The following is a 14,418-nucleotide window of genomic DNA, read 5'->3' on the forward strand; positions in this document are numbered from 1 at the left end:
TAGAGGTATGATGGAAACCTGTGAGAGCCACCAGTTTCAAATCACAGGTTTTCTGAAGCTAACGTACAAAGTGACTGGGTTTGTCAAAATCTGACCACTTTGCGCTTGATGATTCATTCTTTTGTTTTAGATTCGAGATGGTCCTCTGAATCAGGACGCCGTTCTTGGAAAATTCTGCACCACTCTCTCTGTCCCACCTCTGCAGACTACAGGTCCCCTTGCCAGAATTCATTTCCATTCTGACAACGAGATTAATGACCAAGGCTTCCATATCACCTACTTAACATCACCTTGTAAGTAACCGCAACAGTTGGAAGCTTCATGTAAATGTGAGGGACTGCGCTGTGCTTTTATGCTCATAGCTTATATTGACAGCTGAAAACAAACCAGCAACCAATGAAAAACAAGAAAATACTCTATGATTTTTACTTTGGGGCTTTTGTTCTTAACATACATCGTTGTGCCCTGATGAGAACTCACAGGAAAAGCACCTTTCAGGTCTCAGTATCAGGAAAAAATAACAGTGAACACATTCCGCGGGTCTCCTTTCCTCGTTTGCTCCGGCTTCGGGCTGAATTTAGAGCAACCTTGCTGTAATCCAGGCAGTCTGTCTACACCTGTTCTCTGTGCATGTCAACTCTCCCCTGAGCACATCCTCTTATCCTCTGTTCATTATGCCTCTAACCGGATTCATTTTTCTAGTTGTGTATTTTGTTTTATCACATATCTTTTATAAACTGCCTCAAATCTTTCTGGAATGAAGGAGAACATAAATGTATTTAAAAAGCAATTTGTAGGGGCGCCTCAGTGATGCAGTCAGTTAAACTTCTGACTCTTGATTTCAGCTCAGGTCATGATCTTACAGTTGGTGAGCTCAAGGCTGCTTGGAATTCTCTCTCCCCCTACCCTACTCGTGCTCTCTCTCTCTCTCTCTCTGTCTGTCTTTCAAAACAAATAAATAAATTTTAAAAAATTACAAAGCAATTTGTAGAAGAGGATGTTAGATTGGAAATTCTCTGTATCTATTTCTTTAGGCTCTACGTGGATATTCCACAAACATACATCAAACTGAAAATATAATTAGAGGCATAAGCCTGTATAGGGTGAATAAAGTGGATATACGATTGTGTGTGAATGTGTGTAAATTTTTTAAAGTGGTATATAATGCCTGACAGCCACGAGAATGGCCAGTCACATGATCTTTCCCTTCTCTTCCCTGTTCTCTTTAGCGTATCTGCATTGTGGAGGGAACTATACCGACCCAGAGGGTCTTATCTCTTCTGACTTGTCTGGACCTTTCACTCACAGCAGACAGTGCATCTATGTTATAACTCAGCCCCTGGGAGAACAAATACAAGTCAACTTCACCCATGTGGAACTGGAAAGCCCGAATGGCTGTTCTCACAGTTATATTGAGGTAACTTTTACGACTCTGAGGCCCTTAGATGATGTTTATCAACATTTTTCTGTTCTCTATAGTCTAGTGGTTTTCAAGTGGTCATAGGGCCAGCAGCATGCAGATTCTCCGGATGATCTGGATGTTAGGAATGCAATGCTGTGTCCTATCTCAGACCTCCTGAATCAGAACCTCTTGGGAGATGCTCAGTCATCGGCACCCCAACCCTCCCAGTGATTCTGACTCAGGCTAGAGTCTGAGAACAACTGTGTGAGAGGGTAGGAGAGAATTTGCCAAAAATAGATCTAGAGATGGTGAGACAGGAGATTGGTAGTGAAATAGCAAAGGACAAAAATGAAAGCTGAGACTAGGAATTCATATGCGTGAAACTGACCCTTAATAACTACGGTGAGTACAAATAAGTAGGACTAATAAGTTTTACTAATCAGACATAGTTTTCATGGATTGTCCAGGAAACTCAACCCAGACAAGGAAAAAGATTTGCCCAGGTGAGCTGGTTATTCATTGGCAAAGAGTTAAGTTAGAGTGTTGGATAACCCTTGTTTTAGAGTTTAGTTCCTTTTTCCTTCATCAGCACTGCTTGCTCTCTCAAAAAACTTTGATTTAAGTGTGTGTAATTGTTGGAATAACAAGGAATATCTGAAACAAAAAGGCAGTTTTTGTTTGCTTGGCCTGGTATTTCTTTTGCTCAATTATCGGTCAAGCCACAAATTAAAGTGTTTAGCAAGAAAGACAAAACACTTTTTGTTGGGCGCAATCATTTTATATAAACTCAGAGAGGCATTGAGGTTTGTTTGCTCATAAGAGTTAGACTCAATTTATTTTTCCAGGAAAAACCTTCGTAACCCCTTGCCCTCTTCCCTCCTTTATATATAGTGAGGAAACAAAGAATTTTAGTATAAGATCTGGATTTAGCTGAAAAATGAAGTACACTGACCATGGCACCACAGCAGTATTTATTTTATTGAAGCGTAATTGAAATACACATCTCATTAGTTTCAAGTGTACAACATAATGATTCAACATTTGTATACATTGCAAAATGATCACTGCATTAAGTGTATTTACCTACCTGTAACCATACAAAGTAATACTTTTTTTCTTATGATGAGAGCTTTTAAGCTTTACTTTTTCAGTAACTTTCAAATGTGCAAGACAGTATTATTGATTACAGACCCCCATGTTGTACATTAACTTCCCCAGGAGTTAGTTATTTTATGACTGAAACTTTGTAGCAAAACACTCACGAGGTCCATCCATGTTGTTGCAAATGGCAAGATTTTTCATTCTTCCTCATCTTCTTTGTCCATTCATCTATGAGTGGACGCGTAATTTGCTTCCATATCTTGGGTATTGTAAATAATGCTGCAGTGAACATAGAGGTGCATATATCTTTTTGACATTAGTAGTTTCCTTTTCTTTGGTTAAATATTAAGAAGTAGAATTGCTGGATCATATTATAGTTGTATTTTTAATTTCTTGAGGAACTTCCATATTGTTTTCAAGAGTGGCTCCACCCCCACCAATAGCGCACAGGGGTTTCTTTTTTTTTTACTACGACTTTGCCAACATTTGTTACTTTTTTGTCTTTCTGAGAATAACTATTCCCACAGGTGTGAGGTGATATCTCATCGTGGTTTTGACTGCATTTCCTGGACAATGAATGATGTTACACATCTTGTCATGTGCCTGTTGACCATTTGTATGTCTTCTTTAGACAAATGTCTACTCATATCTTCCGCCAGTTTTTTAATCAGACTTTGTTTGTTATTATTGAGTTGTGTGATTTTTTTTATATGTTTTGGATTTTAACTATTTTTTTGATATATGAAATACAAATATCTTCTTCCATCCATTAGGTTGTCTTTTTGATAGTTTCCTTCACTTCCCAGAAGGCTTTTAGTTTGATGTAGTCTTTGTTCATTTTGCTTTTCTTTCCATTGCTTCTGGAGTCAGATCCAAAAAGGTATCACTAAGACCAATGTAAAAGAGCTTTCCACCTGTTTTCTTCTAGGAGTTTTATGGTTTCTGGTCTTACATCCAAGACTTTAATGCATTTTGAGCTAATTTTGTGGATGGTGTAAGATAGTGGTCCAGTTTCATTCTTTTGTGTGAGGCTGTCCAGTTTTCTCAACGCTGCTTACTGAAGAGATTTCTTTTCCCCATTGTATGTTCTTGCCTCCTTCATTGTAAATAATAAGCCCAATATAATTGGGTTTATTTCTGGGTTTTCTGCTCTGTTCCATTGATCTTTGTCTGTTTCTGTGCCAATACCATACTGTTTTGATTACTTTAGCTTTGTAATATAGTTTGAAATCAGGGAGCATGATTCCTCCAGCTTTTTTCTTCTTTCTCAGTATGGCTTTAGCTATTTAGAATCTTTTGTGGTTCCCTACACATTTTAGGATGGTTTGTTCTCTTTCTGTGAAAAATGCCATTGGAATTTTGATAGGGGTTGAATCTCTATATTGCTTTGGGTAACATAGACATTTTAACAACATTAATTCTTCTAATCTATGAGCACAGAGTATTTTTCCATTTATTTGTGTCTTCTTCAATTTATTTCATTAGTGTTTATAGTTTTAATGTACAGGACTTTTACTTCCTTGGTTAAATTTATTCCTAGGTATTTTATTCTTTTTGATACAGTTGAAATGGAGATTATTTTCTGAATTTCTTTTTCTGAGAGCCTGTTACTAGAATATAAAAATGCAACATATATTTGTATACTGATTTGACACCCTGCAGCTTTACTGAATTTATTAGTTCTAATGGTCTTTGGTCTACTATGTGAGGTTTTCTATATATAAGATCGTGTCTTCTGCAAATAATGGCTAGTTTACTTCTTCCTTTCCAATTTGGATGCCTTTTTCTTTTTCCATTTTCCTGTGTATTCCCTTGCTAGAAATTACAATATTATGTTAAATAAAAGTGGCAAGAGTGGGGATCTACCTTGTTTCTGATTTTAAGGGAAAAGCTTTTAGCTTTTCATCATTGAATAATCTTAACTGTGGCCTGTCATATATGGCCTTTATTATGTTGAGGTATATTCTACCTACACCCATTTTCTTGAGACTTTATAATCATGAATGGATGTTGAATTTAGTCAACTGCTTTTTCTTTGTCTATTGGGATGATCATATGATTTTTATCCTTCATTTTGTTAATGTAGTATGTCACATTGATTTATTTTCATATACTAAAACATCCTTGCATCCCTGGAATAAATCCTATTCGATTGTGGCACATGATTCTTTTAATTTGTTGTTGAGTTGAGTTAACTGATATTTTGCTGAGGATTTTTACACCTATGTTTATCAAGAATATTGGCCTAGAGTGCTTTTTCTGGTGGTGTTTTTGTCTGCTTTTGGTTTTAGGCTAATGCTGGAATCAGAAAATGAGTTTGGAAGCATTGTTTACTTTAAATTTTTGGAAGAGTTTGAGGTGGATAAGTTTTAAATCTGTGAATCATTACTGAAGCCTGGACTTTTGATTGTTGGGGATTTCTGACTACTAATTCAATCTCCCTTTTAATAGCTGGTCTATTCAGATTCTCTGTTTTTCATGATACAGTATATGTATATGTTTCTAGGAATTTATCCATTTCTTTTAAGTTATCCAATTTGTTGGCATATAATTTTTCAAAGTAGTCTCTTATGATCCTTTGTATTAATGTGGTAACTTCTCCTCTTTCATTTCTGGTTTTTTTCTTTTTTTCTTTTTTTCTTTTTTTGCTTGAGCCTGCTGTTTTTCTTGGTTAGTCTCACTAAACGTTTGTCAATTTTATCTTTTCAAAGAACCAGCTATTGGTTTCACTGATTTTTTTGTGCTGTCTTTTAAATCTGTGCTTTATTTATTTCCACTCTGATCTTTACTATTTCTTACCTTCTACTAATTTTGGAGATAATTTGTTTTTCTTTATTTAATTGGTTTAGGTGTAAGGTTAGGTGGTTTGAGATTTTTCTCATTTCATGAGGTAAGCCTAAATCTTGCTTGCCTATTAGAACTGTTCTTGCTGCATTCAATAGATTTTGGTATGATGTGTTAACATTTTTATTTGACTCAAGGCATTTTTAAGAATTTATTCTTTGATTTGCTCATTGAACCCTTGGTTTTCAGTAGCATTTTGTTTAATCTTCACGTTTGTGATTTTTAAAGATTTTTCTCTTCTAATTGATTTCTAGTTTCATACCATTATGATTGGAATAGATGCTTGGTATGATTTCAGTCTTCTTATATTTATTGAGATTTGTTTTGTGCTCTAACATATGATCATCCTGGAGAATGTTCCATGTGCACCTGAGGAGAATGTGTATTTTGATGCTTTTGGATAGAATGTTCTGTATATATCTATTACGTCGATGTGGTACATAGTAATTTTCTGTTTGAATGATCTATCCATTGATGTAAATGGGGCACTAAAGTTTCCTACAATGTCTGTATTATTGTCAATATTTCCCTTTAGGTAAGTTAGTATTTGCTTTATATATTTAGATGTTTCCTATTGGGTACATAAATACTTACGAATGTTATATCTTCTGTTGGATTGACCTTTTATCATTATGTAATGCCCGTCTTTGTCTTTTACAAGCATCTTTGTTTTAAACTCTATTTTGTTTGGTACTGGTATAGCTACTCCAGCTTTCTTTTGGTTTCCATTTGTTTGTTTGTTTTTTTAATTTTATTTTTATTTTTTAATAGTTTATTGTCAAGTTGGTTTCCATATAACACCCAGTGCTCATCCCCACAAGTGCCCTCCCACCCCCATCAGTCCTCAGTTTGTTCTCAGCATTCAAGAGTCTCTCATGGTTTGCCTCCCTCCCTCCCCCCCACTATTTTGGTTTCCATTTGTATGAAATATCTTTTTCCATCACTTCATTTTCTACCCACGTGTGTCCTTACGTCTGAAGTGAGTCTTTTGTAGGCAGCATATAGATGGGCCTTGTTTTTTTTTTATTTTTATTTTTTTAATACATTCAGCCCCTAAATGTCTTTTGATTGGAGAATTTAGCACATTTATATTTAAAGTAATTATTGATAAGTATGTACTTACTCTACCTTGCTAATTGTTTCCTTTGTGTTTTATAGTTCCTCTCTGTTCCTTTTGTCTTTTATTGGCTTATTCCCTCTGGTTTATTGACTTTCTATAGTGTTATCCTTGGATTCCTTTCTCATTAGATTTTGTGTATCTACTATAGGTTTTTGCTTTGTGATTACCATGAGGCTCATATACAGCAGCCATATTTATAACAATCTACTTTAAGTTGATAGCAAATTAAATTTGAATACATTCTAAAATTCTTCATTTTTACTACTCCCTGTGCATTTTATGTTTTTGATGTCACATTTTACATCTTTTATTTTGTATATCCCTTCAGTAATTATTGTAGTTATAGTTATTTTTTACTACTTTTGTTTTTTAATCTTCTTACTAATACTGTAAGTGATTAATACACTCCCTTTAATATATATTTACCAGTGAGGTTTTTACTTCCATATATGTTCTTTTTTCTTTTTTCTTTTTTTTTTTTATTTCTAGGAGAGAGAGAGAGAGACAGTGTGAGCAGGGAAGGGTCAGAGAGAGGGGGAGACACAGACTCTGAAACAGGCTCCAGGCTCTGAGCTGGCAGTCAGCACAGAGCCCGACGCGGGGCTCGAACCCACGAACCGCGAGATCATGACCTAAGCAAAAGTCAGACGCTTAACCGACTAAGCCACCCAGGTGCCCCTCCATATATGTTCTTGTAACTGATAAGCACCCTTTTTTTTTTTTTTAGCTTAAAGAAGTCCTTTTGATTTTTCTCGTAAACTCATTTAGTGTTGAAATTTTTTTAGCTTTTATTTATCTTAAAAGTTCTATATCTTTGTCAATTCGAACGATAACCTTGCTGAGTAGGGTATTCTTGGTTGAAAGTTGTTCGCTTTCAGCACTTTGAACATATCATGCTCCTCAGTTCTTGCCTGCAAATTTTCTGCTGAGAAATCTGTTGACAGTGTTATGGTGGTTCCTTTATACATAAGAAGTTTTTCTCTTGCTGTTTTTAAGGTTCTCTCTTTAACTTTTGACATTTTAATTATAATATGTCTTGGTGTGGGTCTCTTTGGGTTCATTTTCTCTGGACCTTTCTGGGCTTCTTACATCTAGATGTTTCTTTCCTTACCCAGATTAGGGATTCTTTCAGCTACTGTTTCTTCAAATAAGTTTTCTGCCCCTTTGTCTCTCTCTCCTCTGTATGAGACCCCTATAATGTTAATGTTATTCTGCTTGATGGTGTCCTGTAGGTTCCTTAAGCTATCTTTAGTTTAATTTTATTTTATTCATGCTGCTCTGTTTGTGTGAGTTCCACTGCCCTGTCTCCAGCTCACTGATTCTGTCTTCTGCTTCATCTCATTTGTCATTGAACCCTCCTAGTGTATTTTTCAGAGCAGTTATTGTATTCTTTTTTTTTCTGTGGCTTCAGTTTGGTACTATATTTTCTGTCTCTTCGTTGAAGTTCTCACTGTGCTCATCCATTCTTCTTTAGAGATCAGTGACCATCTTTATGACCATTACTTGGAACTCTTTATCAGGTATATTATTTATCTTTGTCTCATTAAGGTATTTCCCTCCCTGCCTCCTCCACCCCCCGCCCTCCTGGGGTTTTACCTTGTTCTTTCATTTGGAACATAGTCCTCTGTCTTCTCGTTTTGCTTATCTCTCTGTGTCCCTTTCTATGTATCAGTTGTAACAGCTATCTTCCCAGGTCTTGTGTGAATGATCTTTTGTAGGAGATAAACCTTATCATTTAACCTTGCCCTAAGCCTTTGTTGTCTTTCAAACCCTTGTGATTGTCTAAGCAGCCTGACATTTTCTTGGTAGGTTCCAGTTGTTGAGGGTGTGCCAAGACCTATGAGTGTTCCAGAGAGGGGATCTCAGTCAGCACCTAGTTTCAGGCCAATTAGAAGCTAGATCCTCAGGCAGCAGCTTTTAAGGTATGCAAATATACACAATCTTATGAGACGTCAATTGTAGACGCTGCTAGCTCTGATCCAAGTGATCTAGATGTGTTCCCTTAACAACAGTTGCAAATTTCAAGGCTCCATATGAGTGTATGAACTTTTTTCTGGGAGTTATTGTTGAGCTGTAGCAAGATCAAGTAAGAGTACAAAGACGCTTTCCTATAGCCTATGTTTCTCAAGAGCACGTCTGTAGTCTCCACATGTGTGGCAATCCTGAAGTCTGCTCCTCAGGCTGAACTTCCATGTGAGGTAGATAGGACTTTTCACAGCAAGACTGGGGAGTGTGTTTCAGTCGTCTGTCTGTGCAGTGCCCTATGGGTGGTGGTAGCCTGCCAAGAATTTTCTCTCCATTTGTTTCAGACCCATAGGACCCAGGCCCAATCCCCCTTGGGCATGAGAAGCAGATGCTCACGGGGCATTCCTTGTATGAACTGCACCAGCTGGCTGGCTTTGGTGGTGCCACTGTGAAGGAGCATACCGGGGTGGGGCACTGACCGGGTCATCATTGGCAAGGCCAAGGTGGAGTGGCATATGGGGGTGAGGCACTCACCCAGCTGGCTTTGAGTGAGCTGCTGAATAGTGGTGAACATGAGTCGGGTGCTTGCTTGTCCAGCTTAGACGGGGCCATGGGGTGTAGCACGTAAAGGCTGAGCATGCCCTACCAGCAATAGCAGATTAGAAGGAACGTGCCAAAAATGGTAGCTACCAGCGTCTCTGTCCCCAGAGGGAGGTCCTGTAGGCTCCTGCTCTTCTGACAGATGCTGTAAGAACAGTAAATGAATCTCCTTTACTTATGCTCCAAGTGCTTTTCAAACTGCTGCTTTTGCACTAGGTCCCAGGGTGAGTGAGTCTTTGTGTGAGCTCTTTAAGAGTGAAATCTCTATTCCTCACGGCCATATGATTCCTGGACCTAAGCTTCATTGGTTTTCAAAACCAGACAGTTTGGGGTCTTATCTCTTTGGTGGAGGTTCCAAGATTTGGGTCCCTCATGTGGGGAGAAGCCCCTTGCTCCTTGGGGAGATTGTGAGATGCCTCAAATGTGGGTTGCTGTACTGGGGGGTGGGTTTTTTGGAGAGACTATGTCTCTGCATCTCCTGCCTCTTTTGATGTGCCCCTTTTATTTTTTGTTGTGGAGGAGTTTGTTCAGGTAGTTTTCAGGTCTTTTTCAGAGGGAATTTTTCTGTATGTAGCTGTAGATTTGTTGTGTTCCTAAGAGGAGGTGAGTTCAGGAACTTTCTATGCTGCAATCTTGAACTGCTTCTCTAGGTTCAGCAACATAGTTTTTTAAATCCAGAGACTTTTGCCTCGGATGGTGAGGTAAATGTGTATATTCATTCAATTTATGTTTCCTAAAGTGTATCATAAAATACATTAAAGTTTTATACTTTGCAGCAATTTTAGATATTTTTAAGTAAATAAAAATTAAATTTCCAACATCTGCTTTTTAACTTTAAGAACAGTAAAAATAGCTTTCACTTAGACAGTACTTACTGTGTACCAAGTGCTTTTCTAAGCCTTTGAAATACTATAAAATTTATATAAATATCAATATAAAATATAATAAATATAAAATTTACTATAAAACACTATAATAAATTAAGTAGATAACCTTTGCTATCTTTCTACTATCTGTTGGATATGATACATGTTTTCCATGAGTTAATTCATTGAATCTTCACAACAACCATCATTATTCCTATTTTGATAGGAGGGAACTGAGGCCGAGAGAAGTTGTCACTTGCCTATGGTTACATATCTGGGGAGCAGGGGAGCTGGACACTGAATTAGTTCCAGTTGTACTGTTCTCTGATAAGAACAAAAACACAATTGTGTGGCTATGACTGCAAAATGTGGCTCATATTCCATGTGAATTTCCCAATTCCATATCTGGCTCCCTGGTCACAGGACTGTAACATGGAATCAGGCACAGTGCTTTTTCTCAGATAGGAAGAAATATAATTCTAATTTTTAGGGAAATCTGAGTACCTTTCTGTTAGGGGCTATATGGTTGTTCTAATGGCTCTCAGGAGTCATCAAAGCACCTGGAATGATATATCGTCTCTGGCATTGCAGCGCTCTCTAATCAAATTTCCATAAGGAGTTACATGAATTCTGAACTCTTCTGAAAAGTTATTAAAAATATAAAACTAGCATCAGAAGATTTAATTTTGTAAACCAGAATGGGGGAATGTTTTATGGCCAGAATAGGATTGTAGTTAATTTATCTAAGTTCTTATTTTTGTTCAGTCATTTGATGACTATGTAACCTTGGAAAATTCTTCATCTGGATGTTTCAGTTTCTACTTCCACAAGATACCCTACCTATTCCTTCAAACTTTGTGACAATAAATAAGGGCAGTGAATAATAAAAGAAGCTTAAATAATTAAAAACATAATAAGAATGTAAAGGTTTCCTAGGCCAAATTTCTAACTCCTGCCTTGAATTTATCAGTTCAGAGGCAGCTGATAATACCTTTTCATGGCTGGCCATTGAAGTATTGACATTCTGATGTACACACACACTCAAAGTCTTGATCAAATTTCCCTCAGGGGTCATTGATGGAAAAAAATACGAGTGCTATTAGGACAGCACATGTATAGTGATTTAAATAATTGAATAGATTTTCTATTATGTCCTTGACCATCCTAAAGGAATACAATCAATTGATTTGTAGAATTTTAGCACCAGCAAGGGCCTCAGAGATCATCTAATTTAAATTCCTAATTTTACAAATGAAGAAATTGGGGTCACAAAGATCAAACTCTACTTACTGTCAGAATAAGATTTAGATGTACCTTCATGGGATTCTAGATAGACATATGTTGACTTACATCAATTTCTTGCCAGTAAATCTTATCCCTCTATTGGGGTAATTTGTGAATTAAACCTATTTTATTTTTAAAAAGTGCATCTACTTCTTTTCATGTCCTTCAAGCAGTCAACATGGAAGAAAGTGGTACTGGAATGAAATTCAAGTGGCATTATTATGACTCAATATATTTCTCCCTGAAATGGTGGTTTCATTTTTTTCTTTTTCTTTTTTTTAATTTTTGATGTTTATTTCTTATTGAGACAGAGAGAAACAGAGCATGAGTGGGGGAGGGGCCGAGAGAAAGGGAGACACAGAATCCGAAGCAGGCTCCAGGCTCTGAGCTTCAGCACAGAACCTGATGTGGGGCTCGAATCCACAAACTGTGAGATCATGACCGGAGCCAAAGTCGGACGCTCAACCGACTGAGCCACCCAGGTGCCCCAGTGGTTTCATTTTTGAAAGGTATACCTAAAAAGTGAATTTTTAAGCAAAGGAGTAAAAAAAGAGAATAATGGCATTTTAGGTACATTAATGGTTTGGAGAGCAGATGACTTTGCCATTTACTAACTCTATGAGAGAGAACAGACCACCCAAAACTTTAGAAAGAGTGAAAGGCAGAGAGGAAATTCTAGAGAGGTCTGGGAGAATGATAATAGGAAATTTTCTTTTGAAGGAATAGATGCCTCTCTAAAAATCCTAGATCTTCTTTTTATGTAGTTCCAGTTGTCTTTTGCCATGTGAATATATACTTTAAATGAAGAAGTTATCGCCTAGTCTATCTTTTTCATGTATAGCGTAATTTTGAAAGATTTTTTGCTCGGTAAGAGAGCTCTGTAAACATTTTATTTGAGAATAAAATTTAACTATAGGAGACAATAAATGCAGTATTGGCCAGACCCAGTATAACATATCTTTATTTTTCTTTTTGTTTAACAAGAAGCACACATGTATGCATTAATTCTTGGATTTGTATATCTCTCTCGACTAAAATTTCCGCTTTTATAAACACACATTGCCCATGGGTGATGTAATGTGGCTGGTAACAAAATAATGAGTAGAGTAAGAACAGATCAACTGTTAGTTCATCTGTCTTTGGCTAAGAGAGCTTTTACATTGTATAGAACAAATCAATGAAACGGGCAGAAGCATCTTTCCAGAATAAAAAGCAGCACCTCCCATTAATAATTCATAAGTGATTTAAGCCCTCAGAACTCTAAGTGAAGGACACATAAGGAAGTTATGAAAGTTTAATTTTTAATCCCAGAGAGTGTAAGTAGGAGGCTGAATAATTTTAGAAGCCCATATAATGCTAAGGACAGGGCTTGAAATGGGATATAGAAAGAAATGAATAGAATCTCCTTGACCAATCTTGAATCCTCTGACCTCTTGTTGCCAAGAATTCTGGGAAGTGAAAAAGGGAACCACATAAGAGAGACAGATAAGGGAAGGGGAAACAGAAATGCCTTCTGGGGAAATAAAAGGCTTCTGAGAAAGTTGTTCCTTCTTAGAAGTGGAAAAGCAAACAGAGATAAATAGCATAGAAAAAGTTGAAGAGTCTAATTAATAAGTTAGGGAGACATAAGTTACATTAAATTGTTGTCTGAAATATAGGGAACGTGTCCCTTTTCTGCAAGTGTCACTGAATGACATTAACCATATTGTATTGTATGGTATTGTATTGTATGGTATTTTAAGGTTATTTATTTATTTTTGAGACAGAAAGAGAGAGAAAACTCCACATGCGAGCAGGGTAAAGGCAGAGAGAGAGAGGGGGAAGAAAGAGAATCCCAAGAAGGCTCTGCACTGTGAGTGTGGAGCCAGACATGGGACTCGAACTCACAAACCATGAGATCATGTCATAAGCTGAGATCAAGAGTCAGACACTTAACTGACTGACCCATCCAGGCGCCCCCACATTAGCCATATTTTAGACCTCTTGCCAATCCCAGCAAATTCACAAAGCAAAAATTGTACACATATCTCTTTACCATGTAACGAAACTAGAATTATTGCTAAAAAACTTTATTGTTGAAATACTTGGAAATCTATACATTCTCTCTTAAATAATTACTAGGTTAAGGAAGGGAATAGAAAATGAAATGAAAGACAGTGTAGAAAATAACAAAGAGAAAATGCTAGGTATCAAAATCTGTGAGACATGATGACACTCAACGTCCAGGTAAAATCTTCAAACTTATAAAGAAGGAACTGAAAATTGGATGTGTGAGGGAGTACAACAAGCTGAAACACTGGAGATCTATCTTCCCTCAGAATCTTTTATCATCTCCCCCTCTTCTTCCCACTCCTTCCCTCCCCTACCTGCCTCCCCCCCCTCCCCAAGCGGGCCCCACACAGCTTTCCCACATCTCCACACAAGACTTCCTTTTGCTTCTGGTTAGACATTGAAGTTATTGAGCTTCAGCCTTGGGATTGGTTGAGGGAGGGCTACGACAAAGACGTTTGGTCTGCCTGAGGATACTTGTTATCCTCAAGGGGACATGCTTGTTACAGTCTCATGGCTGTGACTCCCTGAAGAATTCTTAAGAGTAAAAACCTGAATGGCCGAGAAAGCCTTCTGATATCTGAAACCGGAAGGCAGCTGCATTAACCAAACCCAGCAGCGGAGGCTGAGGACTGTTGTTTTCCAGTTAAGCACATGTTGAAATTAATTTTAGTTCAGAGAATAATCTTTCTAGAGATGGCAGGAAAAAAGGGGAAATGAAATGATATTCAACCACCTGCATTGTTTAGCATATAGGATTTGGGGTTTGGGCAGAGACTAGAAATACTGGGTTAGTATCTTCGTCCCGTGGCCAGTGCAGTCTTTCCACAATTGCTCGGCTGTCCTGATCGTCTGTAATGGAGTGAGAAAGCACACCATTGCTCAGGCGAATCAGTTCCATAGCTTGGTGTAGTGGGGGCCGAGAAAAAGAGTCCGACGGTAGCCCCACCTCGTTTTGGAGGTATGAGAGATTGTACAGAACAGAATCCACTGTGTGTGAAGGAGTTGCGTGCTCACAGGGAGACCCAAACCCCATGAGACATAGAGATGCAGAGGGTGTTGGAAAGGGCACCTACCTGGAGTGCTACAAACTATTTGGAGAAATCAAGAGGATGGCCAGTTCTCTCTGATATAAATAAACACACTATTGCATGGAAACAGGATAAAGAACTTCAACTGTCACTTCT

At 37.6% G+C, this 14,418-nt stretch overlaps 1 protein-coding gene across 1 annotated transcript in view; it reads left to right on the forward strand.

Annotated features, from left to right (window-relative positions):
* CUBN (cubilin) overlaps nucleotides 1–14,418 on the forward strand; it is a 274,401-nt gene that overhangs the window by 32,925 nt on the left and 227,058 nt on the right. Inside the window, 2 exon segments of the mRNA XM_039245893.1 lie at nucleotides 131–293; nucleotides 1,230–1,417. Coding sequence (XP_039101824.1) covers nucleotides 131–293; nucleotides 1,230–1,417 — 351 coding nt within the window.

This window comes from Hyaena hyaena, unplaced genomic scaffold (genome assembly GCF_003009895.1).
Source record: "Hyaena hyaena isolate Hyena2069 unplaced genomic scaffold, ASM300989v1 scaffold_277, whole genome shotgun sequence".
NCBI classification, from domain to species: domain Eukaryota; kingdom Metazoa; phylum Chordata; class Mammalia; order Carnivora; family Hyaenidae; genus Hyaena; species Hyaena hyaena.